Raw genomic sequence first — 23,147 nt, forward strand, 5'->3', positions numbered from 1 at the left:
TACGAAGAGACGGCTGATATTTGCTTCGAGTCTAATACCCGAATGCTCGTATGATGAGTTATTCCAAGTTGAAGGTGAGTCGAGGTTGGTTCTCGCCTTAACTCAAACGTTCCATTGCAGAGTCGGTTTCTCAAACTTTGGACGGCACCTCACAAATTAAGGGTGTAGAGTAAGCGCCACGAATGAAGTCCTGTAGATTCGAAATGTTGCCATATTGAAGGATTTTATTTTCCCACATAAATAAATTAACGTTATTTACAAATTGTACAAAATACCAAAATAAACACACATGGAACTAACATTAAAATAATTTATTGTGTTATCTGTTAAAAAAAAAATTAGTTACCAATCTTTAAGGTACCTATTATTAAAGATATGTGAGTGTGAAGGGAACAGAAAAAATGGAACAAAAACCTTTATTATTAAGGTGAATAAATGTTTATTAGCGTCATAAATGACATTTAACATTTAAAAGGCAATTCTTTTTTTACAATATGAAAGTGATGTGGTGTTTGCAGCTTCTTCTCTCCTTGATTATTCTGAAAACGGTTTTTTCAGAAAAACCTGTAATAAGAAATTCTACTAATCAAAACTCTTGTACCTTTAGAATCATTTCACGGACGTTACTTTCCAACACTTTCGGCATTTTTAAAACTAAATTCAAAGCACTTTCTTAACGTTTGTAAACAAATATGGCCGACAGTCACTTTTAGTTTTTCGATTTGCCACCGCGGGGCTTCTTTTATGGCGTCAACTCTACATTTTAGCGCAAAAAAATATGACTAAAACATCAGTCTATGGCACATTTTGTCTATGAAAAGCCGTCTTCTTCACTGATAATTTTTTTAGCTTGTAAGTTGTCATTCATCGCCACCTGTCAATTTTTTTTTTACACGCTTTTACGACACAATCAAGCATTTCGATTTCGAACTAAATGTCAAACTCACGTCAAAACCTGGCTGGTGGTTAAAGAATGACTAAATACGCATTGGGCAGGACATAGCGTTTGGGCATGAGTTAAGTGTCATAGTTTTTAGAGGGTTCCGGGTGCGTCTATGTGTATTTATAGGTTACTGGTTTTATTTAAGAACACCGAACCTGTTTCTTTGGTTACGTAAAAGCATTATAAAAGCGACTGGACGGAAGTTTGCGGGCAATGGGATGCCTACTACCGCGTAATTGCCAACATCAGGTGGACCTGATATGGCACAGGAAGAAGATTAATAATTCTATTTTCAAAAAACAGCTCTCATTACATTTGTATATTGGCGGGCTTTTTGGCTATGGCGATTTCTTCCAACCATCCAAGAAAACAAAAAGTTTTTTTTTGTTTTACGTACTTAGGTATGCTAAAACAATATTGAAAATAACTAGCAATACCCATGCGTATACAAATAAATTGAAATCTATACTTGTCTTCAACGGGAAAAAAGAGTGAGGAGATGTTTTTTTAGTTGTGATTTAAAATAAGCTTTTATATAAACATATTTGATGGTGGATGGGAGATGATTCCACAGTCGAGCCGCATTGACATTAGACAGTATAAGAAATTGAAAAGAAAAGAAGGAGGATTTTTTTTATTATTTATAAATGTATAGCTTCCTACAAATGTTGTATTTATTTCCTATATAACAAAAAATATATACATAATAGGAAATTTACAATCGCAATTTTCGGCATTTTATGGTTAGATACGCAGTAAACAATAACTTATTTTAATGTGAAGTCTCTAGAACGGGCTTCATTGTCTTTAATATGTCTTTATAACCTTCCCCCCCGTATGTATATTAATTGGTGAGTAAAACGTTTGTACCTACGTAAAATAATGAATTTCAAAAAGATTCAAAATTGATTTTATAGGTAAACAAAGAAAGAGAACTGATGACAGATTGGTCTACCATGGATACATCTAAGGAATCATTCGAGGAATGTTCGTTGATCACAAGCATATTTATTCAATTGGGCCTGAAAATAATTTTTTTTATTGGAATGATCAATCAGTTTCTCTTCCTTCCCAGGGTTGCTATGGAAATCGACAGAAAGGTAATTTTATAATAATAGGCAGATTTTTGGTTTTCACCACATTTTCAAAGAATTGATTTTGTATTCAAATAAATTCAATTCATCCCACATTTCTGTATGTCATAAAATTTTTAATTTATAAGTAGGTAATACGTTAAAGTAATTTATTTCAAATCTAGAATAACCGATTTGTTGGGAAAATAGAAAAAAAAACTTCCAACGTAAAATTGAAAGCAAATAAAAATACTAATTTACTATCGTCATTCCATGTCCGCTCCCTAGTTGAAGCATATGGTGTGCACAAAGATCCTCTAGGCATCCCAGTCGGCTGTTAGCTCCTGTGCGTTTTAAAAATATCTTTTACTTATTTTTTTGGTTCTCTTATAATTTCATTACAAATATGCGTTTACGGATTTGTGGTAAATCACAAAAAAATAAATATCATAACCAACATAAGTTTTGGTATGGTTATAAAGTTGAGGAAAATATGAATGAAATCATAAAACGACATGTACCACGGCCCTGATTACAATGGGAAGTTGACAAAGGTATCTTCAACAAATGATGATCGCAATTAAAGGGAATTAAATGATGATAGGGAATTAAATTAAGTCAATAAAGTATATATTGAGTTTTTCTACTGACATTTCTTGGTGGAACTGCATTTTAATTATAATAATAAAAATACTTTATAGTTTTATTCCACTTTTATGTCGGTCACGACGAAATCCGGTCACTGGTAAAAAAATTATTAATAAAAGTGGAATAAAACCATAAAGTATTTTTATTATTATAATCAATAAAGTGTGATCGAATTTTCTGAAAGAAAACGTGAATATTTGCGTGAAAAAGTTCAGAAACCCGGCATTAAATAAATTGAAGTTATTATAAAAATTAGGTCGGTAATTTGAAATTAAACTTTTTTTTAATTCGACACTTACACTCGTTTTTGAACAGAAAATTGGATTTCATTAAAGACAATTGTGGATATTATTGTTATCAAAAACATTTTTCACTTTGTGGTATGACATTTTACACTCATATGTTTATAAATTTGTATAAACCACTTTAATTTAGAGTTATACTTCGACCGGCTTCAAGGTTACTACCTCATCGTCAGGTGTTAATTTCCTGTTTAAAAAAAAATTAATGGTTTATACATAAACAAATAAGTGTACAATTATGGATAACTATTACCTTCCCTCTGTAATGGGGCCCACGTACAGAAGCATAGCGTTCATACATGTTTTGGGAATTGGCAATGGAATGGAATGAAGTTGGTATTACGAGTCGACAAATTGATCTAGATATCACTTACTCTTTACTGGGGAGATAAAGTTATCGCACAGCGGATCGTAAAAGAAAATTTAACAAGGAAAGTCAGTAGTTTTTGTTAATCGACTATTGCACGGAGCCAAAAAATTTTATGTGTCGAATTATCAGCGCAAGGTTTTGTATTTCTGAAATTACTCTGCATGTGACGTCAGAGGTTGTCTTCCGCTAATTCTCTGTCAATTGTGCCGGTTGGTCCGTTGACAGTAAGTAAACCGGAAATCTTCCATAACTCTCTTATCATTGGTTGATTCATATGAACTAGTGACAGCGTTCAAAGTAGATCGTTTTTATTAACACATTTTTTACAAGTTTTTTCGTACATTTTCAAGAATTTTTGCCGTACAATTTAATGGTCTAATTTTTACCGCGCGCAAGAAAACGTTTTTTGTATCCAATTTCCCGTTTCTTCATATTGATAACGGTCTTATCGCTTAAATATCGCTATAAAGGCTTATCTAATTATATCTATGTCTGAAATACGCGTTTTAATCGTTAAAATGAATTGAGATTATTTAATCGATTTACACCAAATTATGCGCCTTCTTTGCTTAAAGAAGAAGTAAAAATTTGAGCATTAAATTGTAGAACAAAGTTTCTTGAAAATCTATGAAAAAAATAATGAAAATATTTTAATAAAAACGAACTTCTTTGAACGACGCCACTAGTTCATGAAACACCCCATTGATACGAGACATGTGGAAGATTTCTGGTTTACGGAAAGTCAACGGACCAACCGGCAGAATTGACCGAGAAGAAGCGGAAGAGAACTTGAGACGTCAAACGCGAAGTAATTTCAGAAATACAAAACTTTTAAAAATCATAGCGAATACGATACATACATTTATTTTAAAAAAATGTTTGATGGTTTATAAACAAATAGAAAAGTATGAAAAAACTACTGAATGTTCTCATTGTTCGACAGTTTTCACTGCAATATAACATCTAAAAAAACAATAGTTACATCACCTGGCATTTGTGAAAGTAAAAAGGTCACATTTTAACATACTTTGGAGACAATTAATAAGCTATTTATGTCCCTATGTATGAACATTGAGGTAATTGAGCAATATTATTTTAAACATATTTTCAGCAGTTTACACTACACGCCCAAACGTAATGTATAAAATATATCAAGTGTACAGTATTTAAACCCTCTAAATGGATTACTGAGAAAATTTCGGAATGCTTAACTTAACAGAATTCTTTTCCGGTCTTCTTTATTCATTTTTTGGGCATGATATTTACAACAATATTTAAGTATGTCCAAATATTTGCAGACAGGCTGGATTTTTTCCCCAGGGAGTTATTAAAAATGGACATACTCAAAACATTGTTGAAGCAACCAACATTGGTTTGTTTGTTCATTGTTTTCAGGCGTTGTCTCGTAGGTGAATTGGTTTAGTCGAATGAATTTCACCCTCATGATAAAGATTTCAGCTCTTTTATTTCACACAGGCTAACAGATGAAAGAGTTAAGGAAACGCGGATGTTTAAACATAGGCAGAATGGTGAATAAACCAGCCAATGACAGGTCATAAGTCCTGTTGATGTCTAGACTTCCATATTTCCTACTCAAAAATGTTTTCTATCTCTGTTGTAACATATTTAGAATGATAGGTCCATAAGTACTGATGAAACGGACTTATTTATTTTAAATTGATTTAAAAGGTGAGATTTAGAAAGAAAACCTGTTAAAAGGGGTATAATTGTTTTCTTTTTAGTGGGTTTTTATATATCTGTGATAAAAAAATAAGGTGAACTTATTATTTAAAATACGCAGGATTTTCGACTCTGGTGAATCCTTTATTTTGGTTGGCAGTACTGTCACTGACATCTGGGTGAAATATCATGTCAATATCCGAATTTGTTCAATAATTGTGCACCTGTTTTGTGAATAACAAAAAGTTAATTTAGATTTTGTTGAGAAAAGAAGTTACATTAAATTTTGAATGTGGAATGAAACTTTTGATGCAGGAACGTTGAAATTATTGCAGAAAACCTTTAGTGACCACGTTATGGGACAAACAAATGTTTACAAGTGGTAAAAATAATGTTTAAAAGGCAGAGAAAGCGTTGAAGACAAAAATCGCTCTGGGTGACAATCAATATCAACTGATAAACAACATGTCTTGCAATTGATTTAATTTTTAAGATCCTCATGACTTTTTAACTTGTTTTAACTATGTATTTATTTTTTTAAAATTTTTATTACATCTTTTACTTTATTTTTCAATATGCTGTTTTTTTTTCTTTTCTTTCTTTAAATATGCTTTTTGCTATACACATACATTCATTTTTTTATTATGACTTTAAATATGTTTCTTACTATGTATTCTGTTTTTATTTCGCATTTTACTGAGTTTCAAAATATTTTTATAGACATATTTATATATTTTCATGGTTTTTTTTACTATGTTTTCACTGCATTTATTACTTTGTTTTTATAATTTATTATTTTTGCTACGTTTTTTTAATACATTTTTTACTATGTTTTTACTACATTTTTACTATGTTTTTACTACAATTTTACTATGATTTTACTACATTTTTTACCATTATTTTACTCCATTTTTTACTTTGTTTTTCACTTTGTCCTGTATCTTAATAACTGTTTCTATAAATTGATTACTGTTTTTTATATTTTTTGACTGTTTTAGAACGGGGTAAATAACCCTAGTTAGACAGTCAAAGCAACTTTACATAAATTATAATTTTGTGTATGTAATATAATGATAATAAAAAAAAAATAAAAAAAAACAGTTAATTTCAGGGAGTCTAGAATTCGGTTATAATTTAATTGATTACTAGGAAAACCCATCTTAAAATTGTTATATCTAAGAAACTTATTCTGAATTCTCTCAATAGACTCTAAGAAAGTGATTTGATAAGGTGACCATATTGGAGAGTTATAATCCAGTTGGCTCCTAACTAGAGATGTGTAAAGATATTTTAATGGATTTATTTTATTAAAACTAATGAAATGAAAAAAAAAAACTGTTGAAACTACTTGAAAGGGTCTTTACTCGTATATAATGAGACATGTTTCTCTTTATATTTATAAAACAAACGACTACGTTAGACAATTGATATACAAGTATACACGCACAATTTGAAAACACTAATCACAGTAGAACTCCGTTTATTCGGAATTCCTTTGCCAAATATCCGGATCGTTATCAAGAAATAAAAAATAAAGAACATGACATAATCTTTATATATATATATATAAATATATATATATATATATAAATATATATATATATATATAATTCCTCTGTACGTGTGATGTCACTGAACTTCTCCTAAAAGGATAAACCAATTTACGTGCGGTTTTCAGCAAAATGTAGATCTTTGCGCTGTGCGTGCTCGTAGATATTAAAATTTTCAATCGAATCTGTGAAAAAAAAGTTCGAAGCATAAATTGTTATTTTATCGACCTACCAGGGGTGCATTCGACGAGAATGCATAATATACAAAAAAAGGAAAGATGTTGTTTTTTTGTGTACAAAAAAAGTTTGTTTTTGAATGTTTATAAACAACATTCGCTTTTTATGGATCCCAATCAGAATTCTTTCCTTACATCTCTCATTATTTCGTCCCATTAAAATAAATACATTTTTAACAATCGCATTCATGAATAAAGTGCTCCCCTGTTGGTGAGAAGAGCCGAGTTTGACATTTGCAAAAAGAATGCTATATTTGAAAATAAATTTTTTGACGTTCCAAAACGTCAAAAAATTACAACCATAAACAAGTACCTGCTTAAATTTAATATTTGAAAATATATCAATATTTTTTGGTTTTGGAATTCAATCATAAACAAATACCTAAGTACCTTCTTATCTATGAAAAGTCTTTTTCCTGGGTAATAGCAGACAAGCCAACTTTTGGGCAGGACAACGTTTGTCGGTCCGCTAGGACCTCGCAGCTCGTAAACTAGTTTCTTCGTCAAAGCAATTAACTTCGCTTTGCGGACATGTTCGTAATTTTTTAATGTGTTTCCAATCCGCTGTATTATTTGTATTTTACCGTATATTTTGCGTTTTCTTTCAAAAAAGATTTCTACATATAACGTCTGGCACTCATCAATCCTGATAATTTGAGTTTTTCTGTTTTCCTTTTTTAAACAGGGCTACCCGAAATTGTACAACGATTATGAATTATTCTATTCCCGCTATGTATTCCGGCGATTTAAGGATTGCTGCGGCCGGCCCGTGTCGTCCATAGCGGGTCCCGAAATTACACTGAAGGACCGGACAACCCCAGATGACGGTTGGACATTTCAGTAAGTGGAAGAAGTAGTCATTTATTTCACGGAGTTTAAACAAGCCTATCATAAGTTATTAATTATTTGATTATTTGATGCGTAATAAGCAATTACGCTCAACTTCTGAGGTGCGCGACCTGGGTATCGTTTTTGATCAAAAATTATCCTTTATTAGGCACATAAATAATATTACTAGTAAATCTCTAAAAATGTTAGGCTTCATGATACGTGTGACTAAGGAATTAAAAAACATAGACACTTTGAAGTTGATGTATACTTCATTAGTGAGAAGCCAGTTAGAGTATAACTCTACAATATGGACTCCTTACTACAACTGTCACCAAAATTCTCTTGAAAGAGTTCAAAAAAAATTCTTACAGTATATAAATTTTAAACTTAGAATCAGTCATGAATTTTTAAGTTACGATTTTTTACTAAAAACATTAAATTTGTTAAAACTTAACGATAGAAGAAAAATTATAGACCTTTTAAATTTATTCAAAATTGTAAATTCAATATGGGATTGCCCTGAACTGTTATCTCTCATCAACTTCAAGGTGCCTGGAAGAATGACTAGACAGGTGCCACCGTTTTGTAGCAACAATTCACGGACAGTGTATACTTGCAATGCAGTATTAAATATACTTCATGAACTCGGCAATAGTTATTCCCACGTATCTGATATATTTAGTGTAGGGTATTGTTCCTATAGAACAAACCTTTTGAACTTTTTCAAAGATGATGAATGGTAATTATATTTATTTATTCGTGCATTTCATATACAATTTTTTGTTCACTTTGCCTAGCTGTGTGAAACAGTACTTATGATTTTCTTGTTGTTTTACTCTAGAATGTTTTATTATTTAAACTTTCTACTGAATATGCTGTATAATTTTTAGGTTATTTTTTTAAATACAAATCTTGAATAATTTTTGGTGTGATTTATTTTTTTAAATCTTGTTTTTAATATTCATGTTTTTGAAAAAAAACAAAAATATTAAGCCAAATATGTTAATATTATAAATATTTGTAAAAGGCAGATTTGCCGTTTATGTTAATAAAATAAATAAATAAATAAAATAAGTTAACTGACAAAATTCTACATCATCAATATATTCGAATACAATAGCTTGTCTTCTACGCGTCACTTTAGTATTGTTATTTATATACTAACTACAATAGGGCCAATTTAATAGGTCACATTTGACACTTCATCAAAATTCAACAACTTTACCTTGTAAGGGCGGTAATAAAATATTATTTATTTTTTCGAATTTAGAACTGCACAATTGCTTAACTTTCTTCAATCACGATTACATTTTTATTGTAATAATGACAAAAGAAGGTAATTTTACGATTTACTTTCACTAATAAACCATTCTAAAAATAATAAACTGTTTCTGTTCTAAACGTCGTTACAATGCTGCATCAGTGAACCCTTTTTCTTTTTAAACACTAGGGATGTTACCCAGAAAAATCGAATGTTGATAATTTTGTAAAATTATGTACTTATCTTATTTTGTTCCTTAAATTTACGATAGAAAATAATAATGGAACAGGGATTCGACTTATGATTTTTAAAATAAAATTACAGTACCTATCAGTACTTTTTCATAGTAACTGAATTCAATTCACATATATTATGTTTGAAGTCCGAATCGATTCATTCACTTTAATCGATGTTTTTAAGCAGGCCACCTCACTATGAAGCTAAAACCGACCAATGTCAAATGTGACCTATAAAATTGGCCCTACTTTAGTTTCGACAACACAACGCCTTATTCAGGGTTAATTTTATCAAAATTTTACTCACAACGAAAAAAACGAAGCACGTACACTTAATAATTAAGAGCTATTAGAAATTAGAAGTGCAGTTAATAATAATTTAAATATTATTCATAATCAAATAAATCTAAGCAATCGTCCTGTTTTGAACATATTTCTTCTCCATAAACTCACACCTAAACCCTCCTCTCAACCAGAGGCGGCTCCTTAGTTGTGCATAAGTGCAGTGCACTGCCAAGTAAAAATTTGTGTAAATAAATTGGCAATTTTATTGATAGTAAAACTATGTTATAGGTACAAAGATACCGAGATTCGTTGCAATATAATACTCGTTAACATCATAATATTCAATGCTAGCGCCAAGAGATCTAGCGAAATCGACTCTAGCGGACGAATTTCTCATTTTGTCTACGCACGCGCAATCGTCCCAGAGCATATTCTGTTTTGCACAATCCTTTACCCTTTATATGAAATATACCATATCTCCCAAAATCGTCATTTGGGCGAGACAGATAACGCTTCATACCGATGAATTGTGCGTTAGAGGGAGAAGATAATATACACATTCCGGGCATTGCCAACGCACGCGCAGTTTTGAATTTCGAAGTTCGTTTGTAATGTCACTTTGAACATGCGTAATGATATGATATTAGTAGGAATTTAGTTACTTATAACGTGCGTATTATGTTGGGCGCATTTAGCGTTTCTGATTCCGATGCGCGGGCTATCATACTATTGCTCGTTTATCACGTCAGACCTTTCATATTATTATAATATTATAAAACTTAATATATATGTTGAAAAAATGTAAAAAAATCCACTGCCAATGTTTTCGGTTAGGAGCCGCCAGTGCTCTCAACCCTTAGCTACACGTTTTCACCACTCACTGTGTACATTTTATATGTGCGAGTATTATGTTAGTTTGTAATTAATTCCGACGAAGGAAATGTGTTGCCGAAACTAGTTGGTTTTTTAATTAAAATAATAAATTAAATAAGTGCCTGAGTACCTAAGTGCACAAGTGTCAAGCAGGAAGCAGTTTTTAATCCCAAGCCGGCTCCTCCTATTTTCGGGGTTATCTTTTTTTCCTTTTCCACAAAAATATATACTTATTCTTTTGCGTTATTGTGAATGTTTATTATTTGATTTCGAAGCCAATGTTATTATAAAACGTGCTAATTTTTTTTCGAGATTTTAATGTTCTAGGTTTGCAGTGAACGTCTGAAACGTTTATTATTAAAACAACTTATATTGTCATTTATATTTAAAGAAAACCTTTGAGCTTTTTAAAATGAATCGAGTTATGGTCCCGTGGCTAGTGTCTCGGACTCAGGGCTCAAAGATCCGTGGTTCGAATCCCACTCTACCTCAACTTGATTCCCATTTTCTAATAGTCAGTTATTTACAACTCGTTGAAAATGGCCCTCAAAATTTAATATTTGGGATCACAAGAACGCAAATATTTTTTTTATTAAAACAAAAAAATCATCATCATCAGTTATGGTTCGGTGGCTGGTGCCTCGGACTCACGGCTCAAATGTCCGTGGTTCGAATCCCACTCTACCCCAACTTGATTCCCATTTTCTAATAGTGAGTTATTTACAACTCGTTGAAAATGGCCCCTTAAAATGAAATATTTGGGAAAATCATAAGAACGCAAATATTTCTTTTATCAAAACAAAAAAATCATGACTTAGAAATGGAGCTCTGTTCGGCGTACAGTTTTTACGTTTATTAATAGGTACTTTACATACTCTAAAGAAATGTGGTGCTTAGTATGAACACAATAAAATATTATTTGTGAATACTGGAAAATATTTTCAGTATAATAAACAAATTTACGAGAGGCCAACAATGATTTGTGTTAATCTTGTTCAGATTCACCGGGACCGAATCGCGCTGCATAAACCTCGCTTCGTACAATTACTTGGGGTTCGCAGAAACACAAGGAGAGGTTCCGGATGCCGTGGAGCGCACTATTCGAACTTACGGCATATCCCTCGTCAGCCCCCGCAACGAGCTGGGGACTTGCGAGGTCCACCTTCAGCTGGAGAAGCTGCTAGCGCGCTTCCTGGGGGTGGAAGCGGCCTGCGTCACGGGGATGGGGTTCGGCACTAACGTGATGATTCTACCGGCGCTGATGCAGCCCGGCTGTCTCGCCATCAGCGACGAGCTGAACCACATTTCGCTCATATACGGGATCCGCCTTTCTGGCGCCTCGTTCTCCATCTTCCGACATAACGACATGAAGCACCTGGAGGAAATCGTGCGGCGGAGAATCGTGGAAGGGCGGGCGCCTCCCGGGGAGCCGTACCTGCCGTGGAAGAAGATCCTGATCTTGGTGGAAGGCGTGTACTCTATGGAGGCGAGCCTCGTGCACTTGCCGGAAGTGATCGCCATTAAACGCAAGTACGGCTGCTACGTGTACATGGACGAGGCTCATTCCATCGGTGCCGTAGGAAAGCGCGGTCGCGGTATGACTGACTTCTACGGGGTGGATCCTAGAGAAGTGGATGTGCTCATGGGTACATTTAGTAAAAGCTTTGGTGCGAGTGGAGGCTATGTAGCTGGTACTCAAGTAAGTTCATTTCGAGATTGTTGATATTATTTTCTTTCGGGTCGGTAATTTTTGATCATTTTAATTTGTTATATTATAGTATAAATATTTAACAACAATATTTTGAGTTTGCCCAATTTTTTTTAGACAAGGACTGGATTCAACTATATTAATTCAATTATATTATATTAACATATTACAACAGAGATGAAGAACATTTAAATATAGAAGTCTAGACATCTACAGTAGATGCCTAGACATCTATATTACCTTCTCTTAAATGTTCTTCATCTCTGTTGTAATATGTTAATATAAACAGCTCCCCAGGGAGAACTCAAAATATTGTTGATAAATCCACCTGGTTTATGAAGAAGTATAGAAATTGAAAAAAATAACATTTTCAGGCGTTGCCTAGTATGAAGGTGAAATAATTCAATTAGACGAATCTCACTCGCATAAAGCAAGGTTTCAGCTCTTTAACTTCACAAACATCAACAGATGAAAGAATTTAATGAATATAGATGTTCAAATATGGGCAAAATGGTGAATGTTACACAGTGTGTAAAGTGGCCAATTAAACCAGCCAATGACAGGTCATAAGCCCTGTAGATGCCTAGACTTCTATGTTACCTTCTCTAGAATGTTCTTCATTTCTGTTGTAATATGTTGATGTTAACAGCTCCCCAGGGAGTTGAATCCAGTCCTTGTCTACAAAAATTTATCTAAAACATTATTTATTTGAACAATGATTTATTTACTAAGCTCGAATTGAATAAGTATTACAAATTACAATAAAACTTAAACGGTACTGCCAGGACCAGCTTAATTATCATATATTTTAATTTGTATGAGACCTTTTTTAGACACTTCTCTTGCTCACCAGAGTAGAAAATCTCTTTTCCATAAACCTCACAAATTTTTGGTGACTCATATTATAATAATATTGATCTTAACAATGAAAATCTACTTTACCATAACCAGTGATAAGCAGTTTCAATTGTTCGCCTATAAAAAAGGAAAAAACGCATTCCTCAAACATATAACTAATGGGGGATTAATAAAATTTTAAAATTCCTTTCGGTAGTTCTCCAAAATTTGTGACTTTCAATAGCTTAATCCATAGTGAATGTTGAAAAACCAAAAATGTTGAAAAATCAAGTGTTACCAATTAAGGAAATATTTGCTTCAATTGATTCATCTCTTTATGAAGCCGATCCTCGTTTACATTTTTTTAAGCGAGTGATTTAACTGCTTATACGACATTTTTGTATTTGATTGGACCTTTTCCAGGTTCCAAAAAAATTTTAAAGAGTTTTTTGTTATTGTTTATTTTTGTGGAATAAATTCGGATCTGTGTGTCAAGCAGTGGAAAATAACCAATTCAATTTTATTAGACATTTTTATAAAACAATTTTTCTACTAAGCTTTTTTTTCCGCCAAAGACCAGTTTCATTCCCATTAAAAACTAGATTTGGCGGGTGTCTACGCTCTCTAATATTTCCACTGGACAAACAACCATTGAAGCGTCATGGTCAACTAACGCAGTTTTGCCTTGATCTTTGTAGTGTAGATTGCAATTTTTGAATTTTGCCACTAAATCTGAACTGAGTGGAGATTCTGCATTTCCTTTAAGGTCATAAAATTTTTACAGTTTTCAGTTTTGTAATACTCTCATCCATGGCATTGTTTTTGGACAACAATCATCTACCCAAATACTGAGTGCCTTTTCCATTTTCTCAATTATTGGTACATGAGATGCATTTTTCGCAGACATAAAAAATCCTACACCCACAGCACTTCTAATTTTTTATTAATTTTCTTTGATTGTTTGATTCGTTGCTTCATTTGAATGAAGAGTTTTTGCAGTATAAGAGAGGGTTACTTGTACATGATTTCTTTTAATTCTGGGTAAAACCAGAAATGTAGGATTTGTGATCATTTAACTTTCACAGAGAAACATTCCAACTATATAGACAGTAACATTATGAATCTTTGGACTATAATAAACTTGTATAAAATTAGTGTGTTTCGTCCTCAGAGTAATAACGTTATATAGCTACAGCTACCCATACGGACAGAAATCATTCTAGGAATATTAATCACGAAATTTGCAGCAAAACAATAGGCCGTAGATACTCAGGTCAAAAATGAGGCAGTTCAGTGTCTTTTGTTTCTTTTTTTATTTGTTAATAGAATATTAAACTAAGACAAATTTTTATGTTTTTTTATTTTTATATATCGTATTATCAGCGCTACGATTTTTTTAGGATATCAGTTTCGTATTTTTTAATAACTCCGCGAGTGACGTCAGAGGTTGTTCTATAACAGTTCTTCCGATTGGTTCGTTTACGGTGACTAAACCGGATATCCTCCAAAGCTCTCATATCATTGGATGATTCATATGAACCAGTGGCGTCATTCAAAGTAGTGCGTTTTAATTATTTTTTCGTATATTTTTTACCGCGCGCAAGAAAACTTTTTTTGTATTCGATTTACCGCAGGGCTAAAGTTCCTCATTGAAAGTGCAGCAACGAAACCATCCATTACACTATGTTCTTAAACCAATAATTTGCAACGCTTTTGTTCCATGCAATAGAGCGAAATGGCGTCTCTACAGCTATGACGCACTATTACTCTAAGGTTTCGTCCCATAAATCTAAATTTTTAAATATTTCGAATACCATACTTATATCTATAATTTGCTATGAAAATTTTGAGTTTACATTTTATTAAACTATTTCAGAAATTGATGAATTTGATTAAAAAGAAAGCACATTCTGATACATATTCTCAAGGAATGTCTCCCGTCGTGGCGCAGCAGATCCTGAGCAGTATGAGCGTCATCATGGGACTGAATGGAAACTCAGATGGAATCCAACGTCTCAATAGATTAGCTCTCAATACAAGGTAGAGTCATATTCTCGAAACTTTAAGGGTGAGATTAAAGAATGTTTAAATAAGAAGCATTTGGAGAATGAGAAACGAAAAGACAGATGGACCAAAAAAAATTGGTTGATTTTGACGAAATAAATTGATTTTGACAAACAGACAAAAAACAAACAAAAAAGTACATATCCTCAATTAACAGACGTATAAAATACTATCTACGCCAAATTTTCAAAAGAACTGATGTAAAGTACGCCATGTGAAGTTAGCGATGTATACATGCGTTAATACATGCGTTATATATAGCGTTACATACAGCGCATGGGTCACGAAATTTTAGATATTGCTATTTTACACATAAACATGTTTACGCCTGTAGTGTGTAGAGTCCCATTATATAAGAAAAAACTCTATAAAATGTTATTTAAAAAGCTATATGACATTTTCCTGTATGTACCTATATAGTACATAATATTAAGTATAATTAAAAAGACTGGTGAGATCAAAATAACGTTATAGAAAGAGTCAGTAATTTACGACAATACCGTGACATCGTCAAAAATAAAACGAACTTTGGCTTATTTTTCCCCAATAAAGTCTCCCACTCCAGAACAAATTAATTAAAACGATGAAAATTACATAAACAAAAATACTGCTCGCAATTGAGAAAGATTGATAAAATGTAAGCAGAAAATAATCCTGTACTTAAACCGCCACAAAAATAGATTTTTAAAAGGTTTTACGTGCTCTACGTAGAGAAATAAACATTTTGTACTATAAAAAACTTTCCGTACCTACATAATTTTACAGTTTTTGATCTTGACCCCCGAGAAGCTACATAATACGAGTATAATAATATGTGGAGTGTGTGTGTCGTATAAAAGGGAGTGTATCAGGTTTCTAGTTTTCTGTAGGGTTTCATTAGTTTAAAGGTATCTATTTATTATTATTTATATTATGGATAACTCTGTAGTGCCATTTTCGTAGCATAATATTTCAAGAACACTTTATGAAGTGATTCTATGAATATTGATTTTAATTTAACTTTAAATATATAATTATTTAAGGTGAAACAATAAATTTTGTCATTATATGCTACGAATTTTTTCAAATCATTTTCTTCCGAAACCCTCCCGTTCTCGGGTGGGTTTAAAATTTGTTTGTTGATAAAAAAAATTAAAAGATTTAATACTCTTGTCTGACAACTGGACAAATCGAAACAAAACCGTATTTAATGAATTTTTATGTGAGTGCATAGCCCAAATTGAATATAAATATATATTTATGTATAAAAATACTAATAAAAGGGAAAAGTCAGAATTAAGGCGATAGTGTCCACGCCCTGTCAGAAAATTCCTACAAAAGTAAATCGATGTATTCGTCGGAAGAATGCTTTGACATAGTAAGTTGGGCCAAAGTGAATGGTAGAACGGTAGAAGTAACCCAAAACTAAAGTTTTGATATTAGGTTTTAGTTTAAAACAAAGTAGATAAAAAACAGACAACTAGAATAATGTCTCTTTTATCCAATTTTTTAATAAATTTCATTTGTATAATTACTGAACTCTTTAACGCGTACTTCGTACACCGCTATAACATTCCTTAAGTATTGATTTTACTCTTTGATAATTCATTTTTATTATAATACGTATATAATTACCATTGCACCTTTTTTAGTTCTAATGTTTTTAATATAAATTTTGAAACAACTCAATATTTTATTATTAAAAAACCGTTTATATATTAATCCATCCTGTTTATTTTTTTGGTTGCGTCATTGCAAATAGTTAAGTTATTAAAATAAGCAATTATACGTAAAATATGATGAAATATAACACATAGGTACACATAGAAACATCGTACATTTCAATCCGCAGCGTATAGAACTTTAACTGTACACATTTTTGCTATTTCACAATAAATGTAACTTAAATTATTTAAATTTATGGTTAAGTAATTATTTTAACCTATTTCTGAACAATGGTGAGGAAAATTTATATTATTTATTGAAATAAAAGGTTTTCAACGCGACTACGTTAATAATTCAAAGTAGTAGTTTTAACGTTAATTAACTAATTTTTCGAGTTGCTTTTGCAGATATTTTAGGAAAAGCTTGGCAAAGATGGGAGTTGTCATTTATGGTCATGAAGAATCTACAGTGGTTCCTGTGTTAATCTTTCAATACTCCAAAGTTGGGTGAGTCATTTACATATTATTATTTTAAAACTTGTATATCCATATGAACTTTCATACTAATAATATAAATGCGAAAGTATGTTTGTCTGTTTGTTTGTGTTTCCTTCACGTCGCGTCGTCAGGAAAATTATTTGGGTAAGAAACGAATTGAAATAATAATGAAAATGGTAACACTTAAAAAAATCAATAACGGAGTCTTTATTCAATAAAATACACATATTGTAACAATATCAATACAGATTAATACAATATTAATACAAGAAAAAAAATTAAGTAATAAAACATATTTTGTCCCGATAAACTATTAAATAATAGTTTGTCATCGGGGGCTCAGACATTAGTTTTAATTAAGATTGAAATAAAAGTAAAAGAGTACAGACATAATATTGTACACATATAAAATCATATTATGTTGTTTTTGATGCGTTAAAAATAATTAAATTTAAGAATAAACATGTATATATGAATACATTAATATATTTAAGACATAAGAAGAAATTTTTTTTAAAGAGAATAACGATGCTACGTCGCCATAGACTAACGGATGGTCGTTTTTTTTGGATAGTGATAGTTAAAAGACCGCAAATCGATACAGGCTACTTTTTATCCCAAAAACATATTACTCCATGGAGAAAGTTCGTTATACGACGAAATTAATTAATCAATCAATTTCTTGTTGTTACCACGCGAGCAAAGCCGCGAGTTAAATCCAGTATATAAATATATGACACATTTTGTTTTTGGATTATTAAATAATGTATTTTTGATACTCTTAGAACAGGGTAACAATCGCTAGTTTTACCTAATCTTCATTTACACGTAAAAAAGGAAGTATAAATAAAAGTGGCCGTCGCGCCGTGGTGTAATAGCTAAGACGCTTGACTAACACACGGAAGGTTCCGGGTGAGAGAAAAAAACTGTGAATGGGTCTCGGCTAGTTGTGGTGCGAAATAAAAGGTTTATGTACGAAATAACTTAAGAAATTGATGAAAAAACATTGAGATACAATGTACAGAGATGACACTCCATACAAATCCGAGCTAAAAAAAACATTCCCAAAGGAAAGGGAATGGCCAGCGGAGGGAGCAGGTATCGATAAGTCATATTAAGTCGATATTGACAAGCAAAACAAGTAGTACAGTAAAAGGCACGGGCTGTTTACATCGGTCGACTGTAAGTTCTATTCAGTATGTCGCTCCCTTACGCATACGCGTCACCTTTGTTTATCGTTTCACTATACGCCTGACTAACTAAGCAGGACAGAGACAGGAGATAGCTTAAAATAGGTACTGGTAACAAATTGATAAAAAGTTTTTTAACACTAAAAGAGCTTTTTTTAACAAGATTGATTAAGATAAAAACATTATTTATTTGTGAAATGTTATACTCGTATACCATCGCTTTTTCTATCTTTTTGATTTTTGCAGTATTTTAGCGTCCATATATGCATTTTATTGATTGCAAGGAGAAAAGTACCCGAGAAATGCTCGCAACAGACTTAAGTCTGTTCTATCAAACATATTTATTTATCAACGGACATTGTCCATTTATACAATTTATAGAGTTTTAATACTACAATATAAGAATAGTTAAAAACATTTTTTTAAAAAGAAAATAAGCATAGACAAACATAAAGGACATCAAGACAAGATCTGGACTATTTATTTTAAATTTACTGCGAGTTAAACGACCACAAAATAAATAATCCAGGTCTTGAGTTAACAATACCACAAAAACGGGTCATTTGAGAATTAAGGCCATAGTTTGTTCTATGCTGATCGATGAACAGTACTTCATTGAATCGCAACCTACAAGTCGGAATATTGAATTTTACTTACCCCAGTAATGATTGAACATCGATTATACCATTAAGTATGCCGAACATACATATGGAATCAATTTTAGTTTTACTTTTTTGTAGACTAGAAATATTTGACATTGACTCTATATCAGCATAAGAATAATTACCTTCCTCTAGTCCAAGCATCCACGCTACTTTTCGAAGCAAGTGATGTTGGACTGATTCAATGTGATTTATGCGATTCACATAGAATGGAGACCTGACCACGGAGGCATATTCTATAAGAGGGCGAACAGTAGAGCAATAAAGAGTTTTGATAGTACAGACATTAGTAAAATCAGAGGATATTCTGTTAATGAAGCCAAGTAATTTCAGTGATTTATTTACTATATTATCTATATGCTTGTTGTATATCAGTTTATATTCCAAAACAACTCATAAATCTCCGATGGACTTAACTACATCAGTTTTGGAGTTTTCTATTAGGTACTCGAAGGAAATCGGTTGTTTTGTTCTATGAAATGTCATTATTTTGCATTTTTAAAAATATTTCGTTTTAATCTATTGACTTTACACCATTATTTGAAAGAGCCAAAAGCGACAGTTAGAGAATGATTTAGCAACATCATTTGAAGACCTGTAATAAAATTGGGCCTAAGCACCAGAAAAGTGAAAAAAAGTTACAAGGGTTTAAAGATATACTGAGTTTTTTTGGTATACAGCATATATTTTTTAATTCTTTAAAATGTGTACAAATGTGTAAGAAATAAGTTTAGTGAAAATTATATACTAAAATATTATTTTAAAAGGGTATAAAATAACAAAGTAACTGAGAAGGCCTTAAGACCAACTGCTATTTCATTAGTCAGGCCTAAGTGCCTAGCGTAAAAACATAAAATAGGGCCTATCACCAACATCCATTAAAATGTCTGATTTTTAATTCAAGGATGCGTAAAACTAAAAAGTTTGAACAAAAAAATACATCATTTATAATGTAGGTATGTAAATTAAAAATAATAATTATTAATCAATGGAAAAAGATATAGAAATTTTTGTTTTCTTCAGAAGGCATATACTCGATCATGTTGAGTAAATCTTTTTTTTTTCGTCCGTGATCCGGCTTTGGTAATCTAATTGGCGTAGTTTATAGGTTTTTATATCGCCAATTAATTTATTTATTTTTAAATTTAATTAATTTATTACTTGTCTTAGCTCGTGAATAGTGGCTTTCTTGTCGTGGAAACAATTTAACATGCCCGATGACTTGGTTTTCGTCTTCAAGATCGAATTTTCGATATTTTTTCTTATTACCGCTTTTTCGGTGAGGATAGTCTCTCCGCGTTTTTTTCTCGTATTAGTAGGACTCGAATACCTTAATACTTACTCCAAATATATCAATAAAAGTGGCACGACAGACATTGACTACTTGACCATTGTCATTAGGGACAGTGTAATAAACAGTACACTGCCTTTTGCTTTCTGATGGGTTGTTGTATTTCCCATTTCTCCGTCTTTTAATGTTTGAAATATGGAATAATCCCATTAAATATGCACTTTGCTTCAACCAGTCACCTGCTTCGTAAAATTATTTATGCAACTGCAGTTTTTGATCATAAAGAAGACTTTTACAGTCATTCTGGCACTTGCAAGTGAACTGAAAAAAAAAGTCAACTTTACGGAGGACTGTCAAAAATAACCCTAAATGCCACTTTCTAAGGTTAACATACAAGCAAGACTACAAATTATTTACCTGGGTGAATATGTATTTCACTTTTGACATTTCGAAAAGCCGTATTTTTATCGCTTTCTTGCCAAAAAATAAATATTCACCCACCTATCTGATAATTTCGCAGGAGTAATTCGGAAAATGCCCAATGTTTCTTGTAAATTAAGCTATAAAGCTATTTAATCTTCTAAATTATATATGAAATACATACTAAATTAAACATGAATTTTAGTTAAAACGTTTGAATAAAATTTGTAAAATTTGGTATAACGGGGTCAATTTAGCACTTATTACAGCTATAAATATAGAAAAATCCTTTTAAAATCTCAGATAAATAAGTCTAAGTATCATGCAAATGAACATAAAATACTCCGCTATTCTTAAAATTTTAGTAATTCACTCAAAGATTGTATTTTAAGCCGATATTTTTCCATACTAAAATAATTGAAATATCAGACGCCGTGCAATTCGAAAACGAAATTCGCCGACAATTATTTGGAATTCCCCATACAAACATAAAATTTTTGACAGCCGGTTCTTCATTTAAAAAATGGCAGAAAATATCACTCACTATTTGGTGATCGTGTTCACTCGATTTCTCCTCCCAGGCTACGTGCTTTGACCCCTGTGCACCTCAGACATCGTTTGCACACCACTAGATTCTGAACGCTAGTTAAAACTTATCAAAAATTTGTCAAAACAGATTTTTAAAAACAAATCGGCTTACCGAAGTATTCGGAGGACTTATTGCTGGTACAATCACATTTTTAGTAGAACAATATTGTCTCCCTTGGGCTTTTAACTTTTTATTTTCACTTAACTTATTAAAACCACTTCTTTTCCGCTTTGTTGTAAAAGGCGTATCCGGATCACAAGTCTCGCGTCCAGCCATTTTGTATGAAATGCTTAGCGCTGCGATTAATCACGTAGGCCCTTATATGCGTTAATGGGTATTGTACTTAGGCTCCATCCCATATACATGACTTCAGATTGATATAAAATATTTTTTTCTGGTACATAAATTCTAATTTGTGTTATTGGCGTAGGCATATAGAACATTTCCTCATACTCAACGTCATTTTTTATTTTTTGGTATTTAAGCCCTATTTTATTACAGGTCTTCATTTATAAACACATTAAAAAGCAGGGGTGCCAAATGGGCACCCTGAGGTACACCTGATTGACCAATAGTTATTTATCCGAACATTTTGTTTCCCATTAGTAAGATAAGAATTAATAAATGAGAGTAATAAATCTCTTGATCACAAGGAATGTATATATGAGAATTTTATAATCTACTTTGTCAAATGCCTAGGAAAAATCAGTATAGAGAGAATGGTAATCTGCTGACCATCCTCAAGTGCTTTGACAATAACCTGGGTATACTTTACCAGGTTAGAGATCAGGGACGAAGGAGCATGTGAAGCAAGTGAGACAGAGCCTCACTAAGAAATCATTGTTATTCACCAGTACCTAATATGTATTTTAATTCACATTATAACAACACATTATGAAGATAAAAAACTAGCAACCAATATAAAAATGCTCAAAGATGCCTACAAACATGGTCCGTACTGTGTTATTTACTGTAGGTACCTACTTAACATTTACGCATATTCTACTTATCCTTAAATTCTGAGCTTCACTAGAAATTTGGTATCAAAGACGCCACTGTTAGAGGTGGTTGATCTGGCACATCCAAATCAATACTGTTTATCAATCAGTATATTCTTAAATATGCCAATTGGCAGCAGGTTGAGGAACCATATTTCGAACCATGTTAACTCTAGTTATATACCTAAATGATAAAAAGTGAAAATGTTTGACGTACTCGGTTTTCAGGTTCGTGGTACGAGAGCTTGCTGCACTTGGAGTAGCGGTAGTCGGAGTAAACTATCCCGCCACCCCCATAACACTAGGGCGGATCCGCATCTGCATATCTGCCGCTCACAGTCGGGAACAGCTGGACAACAGCCTAGTGGCTTTCCAGAAAGTCATCCGCAAAGCCAGAATAAATTACTCCCGGAAACCAATCAAACCGGGACCTGTCCCATACGAATAACAAAATACATTATTGACATATAGATGACTGTAGTAGTCCGGTAAAACGAACGAAAAATGAGGAAATCATAAGATTTTACCATTTTTAAACTAATTTTTATTTAAATTTTTATTTCAGTAAAATGGCTATAAAGTGCAGAGCCAATTCTACCATATAAACATATAAACACGAACATAAATATAAATATAAACAAAAATATAACAATAAACATAAATAAAACAATAAACATAAATATAACAATAAACATAAATATAAACATAAAATAAAATTTTATATTGCAGCACTTATGGTGGTCTTAACATATCGCGCCATCGCTTGAACAACGGTGATTGGATCCACTCTGCAGTGGCTTGGAGAATTTCGTTATTAGACTTTTTTAGGCGTTCCCATAGGCTCCAGGCTCTTTGGCGAAGCAGGGCAGCGAAGGTGTTTATTCGCCAGCTGTAAACATTTCAGAGGCACTGCAGTACCTAGGCAATCCGAATAATTGTCGGTATGAGTTGTTATACGT

The 23,147-nt window shown here is 32.3% G+C and overlaps 1 protein-coding gene across 1 annotated transcript; it reads left to right on the forward strand.

The window, feature by feature from the left end:
- The first annotated feature begins 53 nt into the window (after positions 1 to 53).
- Positions 54 to 22,747, forward strand: LOC148282490 (serine palmitoyltransferase 2-like). The gene is made up of 7 exons (XM_088224982.1): positions 54 to 74; positions 1,861 to 2,043; positions 7,488 to 7,642; positions 11,288 to 11,987; positions 14,710 to 14,873; positions 16,949 to 17,047; positions 22,417 to 22,747. Exons 1-7 carry the CDS (start codon positions 54 to 56, stop codon positions 22,634 to 22,636), a joined length of 1,542 nt encoding a protein of 513 aa, XP_088081108.1. The 3' UTR covers positions 22,637 to 22,747.
- The last annotated feature ends 400 nt before the right edge of the window (positions 22,748 to 23,147 follow it).

Source organism: Micrasema longulum, unplaced genomic scaffold (genome assembly GCF_059751315.1).
Source record: "Micrasema longulum isolate JH-2025_06_02 unplaced genomic scaffold, ASM5975131v1 h1tg000322l, whole genome shotgun sequence".
Taxonomy (NCBI): Eukaryota; Metazoa; Arthropoda; class Insecta; order Trichoptera; family Brachycentridae; genus Micrasema; species Micrasema longulum.